The sequence below is a fragment of the Mauremys mutica genome, chromosome 1 (genome assembly GCF_020497125.1).
Source record: "Mauremys mutica isolate MM-2020 ecotype Southern chromosome 1, ASM2049712v1, whole genome shotgun sequence".
In the NCBI taxonomy this organism is placed as follows: Eukaryota; Metazoa; Chordata; order Testudines; family Geoemydidae; genus Mauremys; species Mauremys mutica.
This window is the reverse complement of record NC_059072.1, coordinates 62,966,368-62,983,405: the sequence shown is the minus strand read 5'-3', so window position 1 is coordinate 62,983,405 and position 17,038 is coordinate 62,966,368. Positions and strand designations below refer to the sequence as shown.

Here is a 17,038-nt window from a genome sequence, read left to right as displayed (position 1 = left end):
GAAAGTGGGTCTTCAGAGTTACCCCTGATGAGGGAGGAGGAAATATTTGAGAGACTGTGAAAGTCTACTCATACCCATGGTGAAGGGGAAGGAAGAAAGCTTCAGAAGTCATTGAAAGCCCACAAAATTATGCAATGTGTGAACGACCAGAACAAGTCTTGATAAAGAAACCATACCCAGCAAAATTCAATCAATCACTTACATTAACCATCGTATTCCTTTTCGCATTAATTCCTGGTAAAGCAGCAAAGCATTGGCAACTCTACAGGCATAGCATACAACACCTGTTACTGCCTGACAGAGAAATAAACAATGTCAGTACTAATTCAGTGCTTACAACACTGTAGTTTGTTTCAAGTCAATGGATCACAAGAAAGCAACATTGATTAATATTAGAAGAAATTAGAACATGAAGATGGTAACACAAAATGGGGTCACTTTGCCCATAAATTAGAGTGTATGGGGGAATCCACATATTTATTATGGCAGCATAGTTAAAGCAAAGATGAGTTTTCCATTACACTGAAATTTCTCTGACTCCATTAGGCATGAAAGTAAGTGTCATAATCAAAGTTATACCACATACTCTTGGAGTTCAGATTTAATTTTCTAGAAAATTACAAGTAAATGTGTTCAGTAGTGTATAGGAATGTAAATAATTTTTTTTTTAAATAATACATTTAAATTGTAGGGCTGCGGTCCCATTTTTTTGGCGTCCACCCAATTCTGCTTACAAACTTTTTTTAACACTTGGAATTCTAGGTAGATGTATATCTAAACAAAATCTCAAGCAGAAGCTAATTTAACTTTTTTTTTTAATTAAAAGTTATTGATATTATTACTCATAGCTTACTGCTTATGCCATGGACTATGATGAATACAATTTCAAATATGAGAACTTTGAAAGACTTTAGGAGGCCTATAGGGAGAAATACATATGACTTTTGCACACTTTGGGAGATGCACATGAACAGAGTTCTTCACGGGGCACAAATTTTGCAGCTACCATATATGTGACTCAGTGAAGTCAACAGTAGATACTTGTACACTACCGCTACAGAATAAGTCCTGAAAGTGGACTCTCTACTTTTCTCCTATGGAGCTCTGTCAGGCAGGGGAGTTTCAGAAACCCTGTAGGAAAGAAACATCAGAGATTTCACACTTTTGCAGAGTCCTTGAGACTCCTCTCTGCTACAGAGTTCAGGAAAGGAACTCCTTATTTCTCTCCTGCTTAGCATCACAGGGGAAGACAGTCTCAGATCTGCTTCTCTTCTGCTAACCTTAGAAGGTCTCCTATGCACATAACTCAATATGAAATTTCATGCACAAATATTTATGAAGTAATTTTTTGTTTTTAATATTTATTCTTTAAATAAAAATCAGAACTTAATAGATTAAAAACTTATTTATCTGAAAGTTATCTAACCTGTAGGGGTTTTTTTTTGTTTTGTTTTTTATCTTTTTGTATAAGGCTAGGGTAGGAAAACATTTTCTTTCACTGTAAATGAACTCAATTTGTAAAAATCCATTAGACATATAAACCTGTGGCCTGCAGACCTTTGGGGGTCCGCAGACTGTCTATGATTTTCAAAGGGGTCCACAATACCATTTGAAATATTTAGGAGTTAACAAATGAAAATAGGTTGAAACCTACTGTAGTATAATAAATCTTAATTCAGCCCTTTCTCAGGAAAAACTCACATTGATTTCAATGCAAGTTTTGCTTGAGCAATGATTTTGGGATTTGGTCCTTAATTTCTTCAGTACTGACTTTCCTCTCAGGAAAATCACAGACCAGCAAAATGCAGATGAGGAATAATAATGGACAGCACTTTTATAATGCTTTTTGCCTTCAAAGCATTTTACAATCATTAGCCACTTAAAACTGATAGTTTAATATAAATATAAGGTACTAATTGAGAGAATGAGCTAATATATATATATATATATATATATTTGTCATTTGATACCCTCACACACACATTTATAAAAGCATTGCCCATTAAAAAAAACAAACAAGATGGCTCATATTATTCAATTCAACATTAGGTAGCTTTAGTTTATTTGAGATAGCAATTTAATTCTAGTTCTAATTAAATAAATACTCACTTTAGCCATACTGGCATCACTGTCTAAGTCATACCGCTGATGTACTTTAGGAAGTGAAACTGAAACATAAGAGATGGACTTTTATTTTATATTTCATATGTAATAAGTCTGTAATACATTAGTGAATACACAATATACGTTTTGGTTTAGAAACATTTCTTGTGTGTGTTCAGTGAAACATCAAATTTAATAAGAACTGCTTCTGTTAACAGACTAGAAAGACTAATCAGAGCTCAACACCACTTGAATTTCCAGATATTACTGGAAATTAGAATAAGATTAGTTAAGAGTGCTATTTTATAAAATTCCTTTCAACTTATTTAAATATTGTGGTTCACAAAATAATTTTACAATTCCATGCACATTACTAAATCCTACCTATATTAATGCTCAGGGACCAGGACTTCTTAAAAAATGGTCTAAAATTAGATTTTAAATCCATATTTAAGCATCAAAATAAGTGGCCTGATTTTTCCAAGTACTGAGTACCAGCAGCATCCATTGATGTCAATGGGAAATGATGGATACTCAGTACTTAGGAAAATCAGGCCTGTTTAGGTGCCTAAATATGGACAAACTCTTGATCCAAGATTTTAATATATTTATTAGAGGTCAAAAATATTCAGTAATCAAACCTATTTTCAAAGAACATTTATAAGCAGCCTAATCTTGTTTATTTAAGAACAGGCAGAAAAGACTTTAACATACTTTCTTCATAGATTAATCCTACGATGTTCGCAGCCTCTCTGCTTACTATAATTATAGGATTTTCTTCAGTGGTTTTGGGAAAATGTTGTGCCAATCTTCCAGGCTCTAGTACTAAACGACGGCCTTCGTATATCAGTTCTTGGTTCTGAGAAGTTATTTTTGTCTGTTTGTAGACTAATTCATGAAATATGGCAGCTCTGTAAGAAAAACATTACACTTAGGAAACAACCAGATCAAATTCACTAAAATGCAACAGGATGCAAAAAATTCACAGATTTTTTTTTAAATATACCTTTTATATTTAGTGAATTAAGTATTGGTTTTGTTCCTATATAAATTATTAGATTTACACAAATAATAAACAGTGCGCAGCCTAGCTAAGGCCCTGGGAACTATTGCACAAATTACAAAAATTAAATTAAATTGCCTGCAGAACACCAAACTCCTCTCCACACATCTGATTTCTCTCAAAGGCCCATCTCCGCAACAGGCTGCATAAATAGATATGTTCTGAAGGGCAATAGACTAGGGTGACTTTGGACCCAGTGAGGGAAGCTAACCCAGAGCTCGGAGCTTCTCACAGCTCTTAAATTGACAGGGAGTCAGTTCTACTGATGGCAAGTGTGGCAGTATGGCACAAGGAGAGAGGCAGTGTCTCAAGAAGCAAAGTCACAGAACATTTAGGCTTTTATATATAATCAAACCCAGCACCTTAAATGCACACTGAAAACCCATAGGTAGCCAGTGCAGATCATGGAGCACTAGTACCAGGAAATAAAGCATTTCTTGTACTAGAGACTATTGGTTCTTCAATTCTGGTATCCTGTCTCCAACAGTGGCCAATAATACTTACTAGCCATAATCTATCACCTAGTCCAGCGGTTCTCAAACTTTAACAACCCGAGGAGCCCCATTTTGATTTACATTTTTTGCAGACCCTCAAGCCCCTCCACTCAGTCCAGGACCCACCCCCCTCCCCCAAGGCTCTACCCCGCCCCACCTCTTCCCGCCCCTGCTCCATCCCTGCCCCTCCCTCCTCTTCCCTGTCTCCTCCCTCAAGCACACCCCATCCTGCACACCACTGAACAGCTGTTCCACCGTGTGTAGGGGGAGGAATTGATCAGTGGGACCAGCGACCCCGAACATGATTCTGCTCCCTATCCCAAGTGCACGCCATCCCCGCTTCTGAACAGCTGTTCCCTGGAGTGCAGGAGGTGCTGGGAGGGAAGGGGAGGAGTTGAACAGTGGGGCCAATGGACCCCTTGGAGACACCCTCATGGACCCCAGTTTGAGAAACGCTGACCTAGTCAATTGTCCAGTGCTGTACATTACAGAAAAAATCTTCATGACACCTGCAGGTGGTGATCTTACACCCTGAAGCATGAGAATGTGCATACTAAAACAGGTCTGAACCAATTACAAATATTGTTATCCAGCCCTTTTAAAAATCAATATGATAAAAAGACAGATTTTTCTTAAGGAACAGTAGAAGCGGAATTTGTGAAGCAAAAAGCTAGACTGGAGCTCAATGACACTGTGAGAAGAAATAAAATAGACCCTTTAAAAAGTTTTATATCTTAAAAATATTTTAGCATTACAAAAGATTCCTGTGACATAGTGCTGGGAACAAAACAGCTGAGCCACCACTCTGACCACTTAAACATCAATTAATTCCCCCTGGACGGACCAGACTGTGCCTAATCAGTGGATTAAAATGAGCTGGGAGAGGACTAATGAGGTAATTGACACATTAACACAGAATGTAGAGGAAACCACAGGAAGGAACCAATGTGGGGAGATGCAGGCTAACCGAGCCAGAACTAAGAAGGCTCTCAGGGCAGAGAGATCTCTTCTGTCTCCTCAGCAGAGGGCTGATGTATGTGTAATATGATGCTGTAAATGTGGTGTATAGATCTCTAAAGGTGGTGGAAAAAGCAATGTAAATAAACTACGTGGTGCTGAACAACAACTGAAAGTCTCCAAACAGTCTGTGTAGACACAGCAGAAGACAGGAGCGGGACCTTGCCCTGTCACAATTTCTTGGAGAACATAGTACTTGGCCTCTGTTGTCAAAGGGTGAATCACAGAGAAAAAGAAAGGGACAAACCAATAAGAGGCCAGAACAAAAAGATAACGTACACCTATTCACATCATATATACACACAGTGCTTGACATAGGAGGGCCTTACAAACTTGCAGCACACATCATCATCATCCATTTCTTTTGCCCCAAACCAGATAACTGTCAAGGAATGGCTACTGAATCTGTCATACTGATGTGATCTGAGGTCACAGCATTATTTGCCTGGATAAGACAGAAGTAGTGAAAATATGGAAAGAATGCTTACGTATTATAGTTGTGAATATAAACTTTGTGTGAGGTCATTTGCTGTAGCGAAAAGACATGAATTATTCTTCGGTGGAGTATGTCACTGGTCTCTGCAAAAAACTGGTCAAATCCCCAGCATTTTTCCTGATCTGCTTCAAGAATGTTTGCAAGAACAGGCGTGAGCAGTACTTGCAGGCCCCTGTGAATACACAAAAAAGAGACACCACAAGTTGGAATGTTTCTAATTCTGACATTATAAGATCTCCCTATTGGACAGATCACAAGTAGGACATTTTTGTACTTTGAGAAATCTACAGCATTCCTTTCCTTTACTGTTTGACAACTTCTGTTCAACAACATTGCCTACTGTTTTTCCTGAATAGAGACAGGACATACCATATTCACTTTTTCAAAATTTGAGTACCAAATATTTTACCTTTGGAATTTGGCAAATACTGAATCCTAATTTCATCATGAAGGCAGGGATAGGGGCAAGAAGCACTCAAAGAAATGGTCTGAAGTAAACAGGATGAAATTCAATAAGGGCAAATGCAAAGTACTCCACTTAGGAAGGAACAATAAGTTGCACACAGACAAAATGGGAAATGAGTGCCTAGGAAGGAGTACTGTGGAAAGGGATCTTGAGATCAGAGTGGATTACAATCTAAATGAGTCAACAGTGTAGCACTGTTGCAAAAAAAAAAAAGCAAACATTCTGGGATGTATTAGCAGGGTGTTGTAAGCAAGACACAAGAAGTAGTTCTTCTGCTCTACTTCGTGCTGATCAGGCTTCAACTGAAGTATTGTGTCCAGTTCTGGGTGCTACATTTCAGGAAAGATGTGGACAAATTGTGATATGTGATCCGATTTAGTTGGGGTTGCTCCTGCTTTGAGCAGGGGGTTGGACTAGATGACCTCCTGAGGTCTCTTAACAAAAGAACATAAGAACGGCCGTACTGGGTCAGACCAAAGGTCCATCCAGCCCAGTATCCTGTCTACTGACAGTGGCCAATGCCAGGTGCCCCAGAGAGAGTGAACCTAACAGGTAATGATCAAGTGATCTCTCTCCTGCCATCCATCTCCACCCTCTGACAAACAGAGGCTAGGGACACCATTCCTTACCCATCCTGGCTAATATCCATTAATGGACTTAACCTCCATGAATTTATTTAATTCTCTTTTAAACCCTGTTATAGTCCTAGCCTTCATAAATCAGGCAAGGAGTTCCACAGTCTGCTTTGGCCTTAACTATCTTGAGCAGTTTAGTATCATCTGCAAACTTTGCCACCTCACTTTTTACCCCTTTCTCCAGATCATTTATGAATAAGTTGGTCCTAGGACTGACCCTGGGGGAACACTACTAGTTACCCCTCTCCATTCTGAAAATTTACCATTTATTCCTACCCTTTGTTCCCTGTCTTTTAACCAGTTCTCAATCCATGAGAGGATCTTTCCTCTTATCCCATGACAACTTAATTTATGTAGAGCCTTTGGTGAGGGACCTTGTCAAAGGCTTTCTGGAAATCTAAGAACACTATGTCCACTGGATCCCCCCTGTCCACATGTTTGTTGACTCCTTCAAAGAACTCTAACAGATTAGTAAGACATGATTTCCCTTTACAGAAACCATGTTGACTTTTGCCCAACAATTTATGTTATTCTGTATGTCTGACAATTTTATTCTTTACTATTGTTTCAACTAATTTGCCCGGTACTGATGTTAGACTTACAGGTCTGTAACTGCCGGGATCACCTCTAGAGCCCTTTTTAAATATTGGCATTACATTAGCTATCTTCCAGTCACTGGGTACAGTAGCTGATTTAAAGGACAGGTTACAAACCATAGTTAATAGTTCCACAATTTCACATTTGAGTTCTTTCAGAACTCTTGGGTGAATGCCACCTGGTAACGGTGACTCTTCCAACTCTAATCTATGATTCTAAATTGGAGAAAGTCCAGTGAAGAGCAACAAAAATGATTAAAAGTCTAGAAAACATTACCTTATGAGGGATGATTGAAAAAACTGGGTTTGTTTAGTCTGGAGAAGAGAAGACAGAGGGAGGGCCATGATAACAGTTTTCAAGTACATAAAAGGTTGTTACAAGGAGGAGGGAGAAAAAATATCCTCCTTACCCTCTGAGGATAGGACAAGAAAAAATGGGCTTAAATTGCAGCAAGGGTAGTTTAGGTTGGTCTGGGTAAGGCTAAAAGAGGTAAAAATCAAGGGTGGGTCATGGTAGGGGTCTACTACAGACCACAAAACCAGGAAGAAGAGGTGGATGAGGCTTTTTTTAGACAACTAACAAAATCATCCAAAGCACAGGACTTGGTGGTGATGGGGGACTTCAACTACCCAGACATCTGTTGGGAAAATAACACAGCAAAGCACAGATTATCCAACAAGTTCTTGGAATGTATTGGAGACAATTTTTTATTTCAGAAGGTGGAGAAAGCTACTGGGAGGAGGCTGTTCTAGATTTGATTTTGACAAATAGGGAAGAACTGGTTGAGAATTTGAAAGTGGAAGGCAACTTGGGTGAAAGTGATCATGAAATGGTAGAGTTCATTATTCTACGGAATGGTAGGAGGGAGAACAGCACAATAAAGACAATGGATTTCAAGAAGGCAGACTTTCGCAAACTCGGAGTTGGTAGGTAAAATTCCATAGGAAGCAAGTCTAAGGGGAAAAATAATTGAACACAGTTGGCAGTTTTTCAAAGAGACATTACTAAGGGCACAAGAGCAAACTATCCTACTGGGTAGGAAAGATAAGAAGTATGGCAAGAGACCACCTTGGCTTAACCAGGAGATCTTCAATGATCTAAAACTCAAAAAAAGAGTCCTACAAAAAGTGGAAATTCAGTCAAATTACAAAGGATAAATACACCTCTACCCCGATATAACGCTGTCCTCGGGAGCCAAAAAAAATCTTACCGCATTATAGGTGAAACTGCATTATATTGAACTTGCTTTGATCTGCCGGAGCGCTGCTTTACCGCGTTATATCCAAATTTGTGGTATATCGGGTCGCGTTATATCAGGGTAGAGGTGTATAACCAAAATTACACAAGTATGAAGGGACAAAATTAGAAAAGCCAAAGCACAAAATGAGATCAAACTAGCTAGGGACACAAAAGGAAACAAATACATTAGAAGGAAGAGGAAGACAAGGACAGAGTAGGCCTGTTACTCAATGAGGGGGGAAAGACAATAACAGAAAATGTGGAAATGGCAGAGATGTTCAATGACTTCTTGGTTTCGGTTTTCACCAAGAAGGTTGGTGGCGACTGGATGTCTAACATAGTGAATTCCAGTGAAAATGAGGTAAGTAGGATCATAGTCTAAAATAGGGAAAGAACAAGTCAAAAATTACTTAGACAAGTTAGATGTCTTTAAATCACCAGGGCCTGATGAAATGCATCCTAGAATACTCAAGGAGCTGACTAAGGAGATATCTGAGCCATTAGCAATTATCTTTGAAAAGTCATGGAAGATGGGAGACATTCCAGAAGACTGGAAAAGGGCAAATATAGTGCCCATCTATAAAAAGGGAAATAAGGACACCCGGGGAATTACATACCAGTCAGCTTAACTTCTGTACCCAGAAAGATAATGGAGCAAATAATTAAGCAATCAATTTGCAAACACCTAGAAGATAATAAGGTGATAAACAACAATCAGCATGGATTTGTCAAGAACAAATTGTTGACAGGGTAACAAGCCTTGTGGATGGGGGGAGGGGCGGGGGGAGTGGTAGATGTGGTATATCTTGACTTTAGTAAGGTTTTTGATACTGTCTCACATGATCTTCTCAAACAAAATAGAGAAATACAACCTATATGGAGCTACTATAAGGTGACTGCATAACTGGTTGGAAAATCGTTCCCAGAGAGTAGTTATCAGTAATTCACAGTCATGCTGGAAGGGCATAATGAGTGGGGTCTTGCAGGGATTGGTTCTGGGTCCGGTTCTATTCAATATCTTCATTAATGATTTAGATGATGGCATAGAGAGTACATTTATAAAGTTTATGGACAATACCAAGCTGGGAGGGGTTGCAAGTGCTTTGGAGGTTAGGATTAAAGTTCAAAATGATCTGGACAAACTGGAGAAATGGTCTGAAGTAAATAGGATGAAATTCAATAAGGACAAATGCAAAGTACTCCACTTAGGAAGGAACAATCAGTTGCACACATACAAAATGAGAAATGACTGCCTAGGAAGGAGTACCATGGAAAGGGATATGGGGGTCCTAGTGGACCACAAGCTAAATAGGAGTCAACAGTATAACGCTGTTGCAAAAAAAGCAAACGTCATTCTGGGATATATTAGCAGGAGTATTATAAGCAAGACACGAGAAGTAATTCTTCCACTCTACTCCACGCTTATTAGGCCTCAACTGGAGTATTGTATCCAGTTCCAGGTGCCACATTTCAGAAAAGATGTGGACAAATTGGAGAAAGTCCAAAGAAGAGCAACAAAAATGATTAAAGGTCTAGAAAACATGACCTATGAGGGAAGATTGAAAAAATTGGGTGTGTTTAGTTTGGAGAAGAGAAGACTGAGAGGGGACATGATAACAGTTTTCAAGTACATAAAAGGTTGTTACAAGGAGGAGGGAGAAAAATTGTTCTTCTTATCCTCTGAGGATAGAACAAGAAGCAATGGGCTTAAATTGCAACAAGGGAGGTTTAGGCTGGACATTAGGAAAAGCTTCCTTACGGTCAGAGTGGTTAAGCACTGGAATAAATTGTCTAGGGAGATTGTGGAATCTCCAACACTGGGGATTTTTAAGAGCAGGTTGGATGAACACCTGTCAGGGATGGTTTAGATAACACTTAGTCCTGGCTTGAGTGCAGGGGATTGGACTAGATGACCTCTCGAGGTCTCTTCCAGTTCTATGATTCTATGATTTGGAAAAACTTCCTATCAGGGTAGCTAAGCACTGGAATAAATTGCCTAGGGAGGTTGTGGAATCTTCATCATTGGAAATTTTTAAGAGCAGGTTAGACAAACATCTCTCATGGATGGTCTGATAATACTTAACCCTGCAATGAGTGCAGGGGACTGGATGAGAAGACCTCTTGAGGTCTCTTCCAGTCCTACGACTCTATGATTCTATGGAAATTTCAAGTGATTACTTTAAGGTGTGGCAGCAGCCATCTTAAGTATCTTGAATTTGTACCTGTTCTTCATTACAGGCTAATGCAGAGATGAATATTATTAACATGCTGGTATGTGTCCATAAATCAAACCTGCAATTTTCAAGAGAGCCTAAGTAACTTAGGAGCACAGATCCCATTTATAGTCAACAGATATTGTGCTCTTAAATCACTTTGAAAATCCCACCCCAAATACCTATAGCTGAATAGTTTTCTAACAGACGGCTAAACATGGTCTCTCTGCACCACTTTCAAAAATAATGTACAGCTTTCCCAACTTGTTCTAATGGAGACAGTTCTATTTTCTTCACAAGAGTTTATAGGAAAAATTACTGCCCCCAACTATGAAACAACTAACTGTGAGGCAGGGACTTCACTCAAAAGCTAAAATCAGGTTGAGTTACTGTTATATGGAGCTCTTTGAAATCCGTAGTCTCAAACTGCATCCGAATGTGAGAGGGACACCCTCAACTTAAAAACCATACTTCTACTTGATAACTGTTTTTAACTTCTACTGTTTGGATTGTTATCTAGCAGAAACTGTTATCAGCATGGACGCATATCCCCTAGAATGGTGGTTGAAGCATGAAGGGACATACGAATCTTTAGCACATCTGGCATGTAAATATCTTGCGACGCTGGCTACAACAGTGCCATGAGAACGCCTGTCCTCACTTTCAGGTGAGAAGTGGGCAGCATTATCTCCTGAAAATGTAAACAAACTTGTTTGTCTGAGCGATTGATTGAACAAAAAGTGGACTTGCAGGCTCTAAAATTTTACATTGTTTTATTTCTGAATGCAGTTTTTTTGTACCTTATTCTACATTTGTAAGTTCAACTTTCATGATAAAGAGACTGCACTATAGTACTTGTATTAGGTGAATTGAAAAATACTATTTCTTTTGTTTTTTACAGTGCAAATATTTGAAATAAAAAATAAAGTGAGCACTGTACATTTTCTATTCTGTGTTGTAATTCAAATCAATATATTTGAAAATGTAGAAAACATCAAAAAATATTTCAATGTTATTCTATTATTAACAGTGTGATTAATCGCACGATTAATCGTGATTAATTTTTTTAATCGCTCGACAGCCCTAGTAATTAGGCCTTGATTCAGCAAGGTACTTAGGCATCCGTGTAGCTTTAAGAATGTGAGCAGTCCCATTGACTTACGTATTTTTGGCTCATTTGCTTATTTATGCATCTACTGAAATGGGGCATTAGTCAACAAAATACTGAGAGCTGGATTATTCTGATTTAAACACCTTCATTTTTCCTTTAATGTTTGACTGCAACGTTTATGAGGGAAAATTGTCCTTTTGAGCCCAAATTAGCCTGGTATGGTTCCTATGAGCAAATAATATTCTGTAATGTTAAATCCTATTTTATATACAGGAATACCAACAAGGAGGAACATTTTCATAAGGCTCTACGGGGATCAAGAACTGGATATTTAAGTGGAAGGTATCAAGTCTACAAAGATGACTGTGTTCCAGAGGAAGGGGAAGAATTTAAGTCTCTTTCTACTGACTTTTTTCCTATTAAATTCATGTGTATAATTTCTAGCTCTTCGAATCCCTTTAGGACACTCAGGCAGGAGGATGGAGGTCAAACTTGAGGTTTAGACAAACTACAGTATATCCACAGTAATAATTATCCTCTCTTCTGGTGATGGAGCTAATGTCTACCTGTGCAATAGCATATTCTCCCCCTCCCTGCACAGACTGGTTCTTGGCCATATTATTCTTTTTCACCACTTGAGTGCTCTTGGGTAAATGAACAATTACAGAAGCACTTGGATGGAATGGAAAAAGGCATTTCGTAGCCCATAAAATACTGAGAGCTGGATTATTCTGATTTAAACACCTTCATTTTTCCTTTAATGTTTGACTGCAACGTTTATGTGGGAAAATTGTCCTTTAAAATTGTTTTAAAATTATAAAAGAACATAATTTTAAAAACTCAAAGAAAGAAGTCAGAGACAGCCAGAGTCCCAAACATCTTATACTGAGAAAATAATGAGAAAAACCTTACTCAGCTAGCACTGCAGTATTTGGTAAAAAATTCAAATAAGCTTACTTAGAAATACTACAGGAAATAGGCATATCTCGACTCCATTCAATTGGTCCATTTTCTGCTTTCTGTACTCCAGATATGGCACCAGAAGGCTTTCCAGTGATAATTTTATACCTATGAGATATTACAAAAATAAATATGCAAAATAAATATGCAATCCTGAATTACTATCTCTTCAAGTACAAGTCTAGTAAATGGGTCCTCTAATGGGACCTTGTAATGTAAATTAAAAATTCTAAAGCTAGTACAAGAATTTAGGCCAATCTGCTGCTCAGTAGGAGTACAATGCTCAACGCTCATCTCCAGACTGGCAGAGGGTGCTGAAATAATACACTTAATGTTTAATGAAAAGAAACACCTTATGCTGAACTGAAGAAGCCCCTTTGGCTGACTCAGGATTGAGAAAAATTAGGGAGGGGATCCAGGAATTCACTGGAAAAAATAAAAATGTCAAAGTCAGATTTTTATGTCCGTATAGTACAGGCATTTACTGGATTGAACGTGCAACGTTCCAGGGAATGTATAGCATAAAATTACCAAAAATGTTCATTTGGGAAAAAAGGAATACAGCTTGGGTTCAGCAGAGATTACATTAATATTAAAATAGCCACAGATTTTGGCACAATTTTGTACATTCACAATTTTTTCCCAACTCTGAACAAAAAATTTAGGAATAAGTGTGAAAGGAGAGAACTCTGCATTAAATTGTATTTAGCTCTAGGAAAAACGTTACTTTACACACACACGGTGTAGAGACAAGGAAGATTCAAACAGCTAACTGACATCAGAGGCAACTACTTTCATGCTTCATAGCCTGTTTGAAAAATTAAATGTACGATATATGATAGTAAGGCCCTGTACATAATTCAATTATGCAGCTGCATAAACTGTTGCAGAAAACTGATTTTTAAGTTGCTGCATAATTGCACTCTAGAATCTAAAATTTCATTTTAAAATATTAAGCCTCTAACTCCAATTTATCCCAAATCTCTGTCTGCAAAGGGAGAGGGAATGATAAGATGCATTTCCTCCTCAGCAGCAAAAGACTTCACTGCCTCCTGGATACCAAAACCAGCTCCCATACTTTCTTCAATGCCAGAACTCCCAATTGGCCAAATTTCTGGCTGTTATTTGACAACACCTAAATGGCAGCTACTAGTTAAAATAGAATTTTGAAGCACTGAAAATATAAGATCTTAGACACTACAAAATTAATTGAATGTAACATAAGAAAATTACACAATGTAGATTTCACAGATTGTACTGGACCACAAGTGCAGCAAAGAAGGCAAGAGGCTTCAAAAGATAGTGTCACAATTTTCTGGAGGCTCTGCTGCATGATTCGGTCTAATGTGCTGCATGAGATACTAGCCTTATTAAATATGAAATCTTCCCATGGCACTAGCCTTGCTAAATATGAAATCTACCTATCATTTGCATTATTTTTACACTGTTTGCTATGTGCATGTGCATAGAACTCTTGATACAGATATTTTTATTGGTTGAATTCATTTATGAACAGACAGAACTCTCCCTCTAAATTACCCACATCACTTCCTTGTTCCTGCGAGGCCCTTCAAAAGGTCGGAATGGTAAACTCCCTGTTGCTGCATGATAAAAAGTCACTCCTATGCTCCACAGATCAACTGTTGCTCCGTACTTCTTCTGATGCTCCTTCCTCAACACTGCTCGCTCATACATATCAGGATGCTTAAGGGGAAGAAAGGATAAAACTTAGAACTACTTGCTTTGTAAAGCATTATAAAGCACCAAAACTCAAGCAAGCAACCACAGCAGGCCACACCAACTTTCTAAGCATTTCTTTCATCAAAAAGGGAAATTAGCATCTGCTGTAGAATTTGCATAAGCTTTTCACACAACAGGTGCTTCAAGAACATACTGCAAAATTGTTCAGCCAGAGCCAGTAGCCGTTTACAGTCACCCTTTTTACAATAAAGTTCAAAATCTAGTAAAGGGAATTTAGCCAAGAAAATTCAGATGGAATTACAGATTAGGAGAGAAAAGCCACACAAAAGGAGAGGAAGAGAAACATTCCAAAAACGACTATTTCAGAAAATGCATTAAGAAGAACACAGAAAAAGAGCATTGAGAACGTTTATTAGGACACTGACATGTGAGGGGCATGTAAACAGAAGCAGAGGGGACAACTGTTTTCTTTCTGTTTTTCCACAAAAATATACTTACTTTCAAATTCAATATAAGTATTTTAGCTATACTGGCTCCCTTACTTGTCTCTTTTTGGAATTAAAGTACTCTGACTTTAAAACACTACACTGTAAATTCCAAGTTACAGTGCCCTTGCACACTGCTTGGTCAATAAAAATACCAGGAAAGTGGATCTGAGCAATACCCAGCGTCATCCAAACAGTTAACGAGAACATTTAAAAATATCCAGAGAGGGAGAGGCAAGGAAGCTCTAATCAATCTATGCTGCAATTCTTTATATCACCCAATGAAACGTGGAGAATCTGGGTCAGGAAATGACCTCAACACGCTTGTTCCCCAGATCAGCAGAGGCCCAGTATGACAAAAGATGCAAAAGGTAGGACTGATGTTATAACAGTAACTACCGGACTAGATGTGTCATTGATAAATGAGTTCCCAATTGGGGTTCTGTCTCTCAGCTATTCTGTTTTCACTAAGAAATACCCCATGCTTTAACAAGTCCATCAGTCAGAAACTAAATGGCTTACCAAATATTCTTCTGTGCCATAGAGAGAAACAAACTGTTCGTCATCTTCCAACTCTCTAGCAGCTCCAAAATCTGTCAGTTTGTAAACAGACTGACCATCTTCACCTATAACTCGCATTATATTGCCTGGTTTGATGTCACGGTGCACTATTCCATTTTCTCTGAGATGATTCATCCCAGCCACTTAAATACAGATTTGTATAGCAGTTATTACATACGTATCAACACAGACAGGACACGTTAAAATACCAAAAAAGCATGTATACTTTCATAGACTATTGTTTTTCAGTGTGTGCATAGGAGAAGGGCAAGGACCACTGCTGCTACTAGGATTAGAATATCCTATTGTCTCTATTCTAATCATCTTTGCCTTTTCTTCTTCAAACAGCATATAATCATAGAATCTCAGGGTTGGAAGGGACCTCAGGAGGTCATCTAGTCCAACCCCCTGCTCAAAGCAGGACCAAACCCAACTAAATCATCCCAGCCAGGGCTTTGTCAAGCCTGACCTTAAAAACCTCTAAGGAAGGAGATTCCACCACCTCCCTAGGTAACCCATGGCACATCTTGCTCTCAAAAATGCCTCTCCTGAAACCTATTTTCTTCCATATTTTAGATAAGATTTTATAATCCTTAGTGATCTTATTCTCTTCCCAGAGGAATGTCTACAATGTAGGAAATAAGAGATGACAATGGGTTTTGCCATCATCCTTTGGAACACTGAGCAGATAAAGTGGACGTATTTTAATTGCCAGATTTCCTGCAGCGATAGGGGGCAGACACTGGTGGACTTCATCACTCCTCTTAATCTATTGTGTGATGATCTGTCAAGAAGACAGTCCAGTGTGTGACAAAAAAAATCTTTGCATTTAAAAAAATCTAATTTTTAGAAAAAAAATCATAAATAGCTTTATAATGCAACTACATTTGTTGATATAGATTAAAAGTAATACTATAATCCATATGATTTCATCTACATTGTCAAACTAGGAATTTTAATACTCCAATTCCAAACTAAACCAAACAACTGCTGAGCAACAGGGAAAATTAGACAGAGTTTAAAAAAATTAAATCCCACATACCCACGTCTCTCAGCACAATTAAGAACTCAGACTCTGGCAACCCATAGGCATTAGATGGCTCTTCTAAAACAGTGTATAAGCTCCCACATGGACAAAATTCCATAACAAGTACTTTGTGTCTAGTGGTTGTCTGAAAAATAAAAAAAATAAAGATTTGGCAATGATATGAAGACTGTTAATAATGCCAGAGATTACATCAAGTCATAGTCTCCTATTTTCAAAGCTTTGTAACCTGATGCTATTTTATATACAAGTCTCACTCTGATGACTTTTTAAAAAAAGAAAAGGAAGAAAAGAAAACCTGGTTCCATTTAAAAATTTATCTTGATGTGGAAGAAACTAGGGAGACCAAAAGATTATGGGTGCTAGCCCTTCTTCACCTTTAAAATGGCCCTCTCAGAGTAGCAGGTGGTGTAGGCAAATGAAAAATGAGGAACTACAGTGGGAGAAGAGCCTGGAGCAGCACTTTTACTTCTCTCCTTCGATTACTCCCCCTCCCCAAAGTCTTTACTTACCTCTGCATTTTAGTCATTTTCCTGTGAACCCCTAGCCAGCCTCACTTTGAGAAGTGCTACTTTAATTCATCCCTGGATGCAATTCTACATCTGCTCTATCATTATGTGAACTTTATACAGCAAGATGCCTATCTTCTGACAGTCTGGTGGAACACCTCAAATCTTATTTATATTTTTTTTAAAGTGAGGGGTTATGAATAAGCTGCAAAAATTATCAAGCAAGAACAAATCATACAGTAGCATGCATTCCATATTAATATAAAAATATACAGTAGTGTAATTAAAATCTATTATCTTAAATAATTTCAATTTAAGATTTTATAATTAGGACAGTATTTGC

At 38.1% G+C, this 17,038-nt stretch overlaps 1 protein-coding gene across 2 annotated transcripts in view; it reads right to left on the bottom strand.

Annotated features, from left to right (window-relative positions):
* The window catches only part of TBK1 (TANK binding kinase 1), a 52,377-nt gene that overhangs the window by 19,908 nt on the left and 15,431 nt on the right, over positions 1-17,038 (bottom strand). For both annotated transcript variants that reach the window (XM_045033134.1, XM_045033140.1), the window contains exons 4-11: positions 16,184-16,313; positions 15,103-15,284; positions 13,938-14,098; positions 12,392-12,502; positions 5,166-5,345; positions 2,818-3,014; positions 2,110-2,168; positions 203-294 (exon numbers count right to left, since the gene is read on the bottom strand). In XM_045033134.1, the coding sequence (XP_044889069.1) occupies positions 203-294; positions 2,110-2,168; positions 2,818-3,014; positions 5,166-5,345; positions 12,392-12,502; positions 13,938-14,098; positions 15,103-15,284; positions 16,184-16,313 (1,112 nt within the window). The remainder of the gene's footprint in view (positions 1-202; positions 295-2,109; positions 2,169-2,817; positions 3,015-5,165; positions 5,346-12,391; positions 12,503-13,937; positions 14,099-15,102; positions 15,285-16,183; positions 16,314-17,038) is intronic.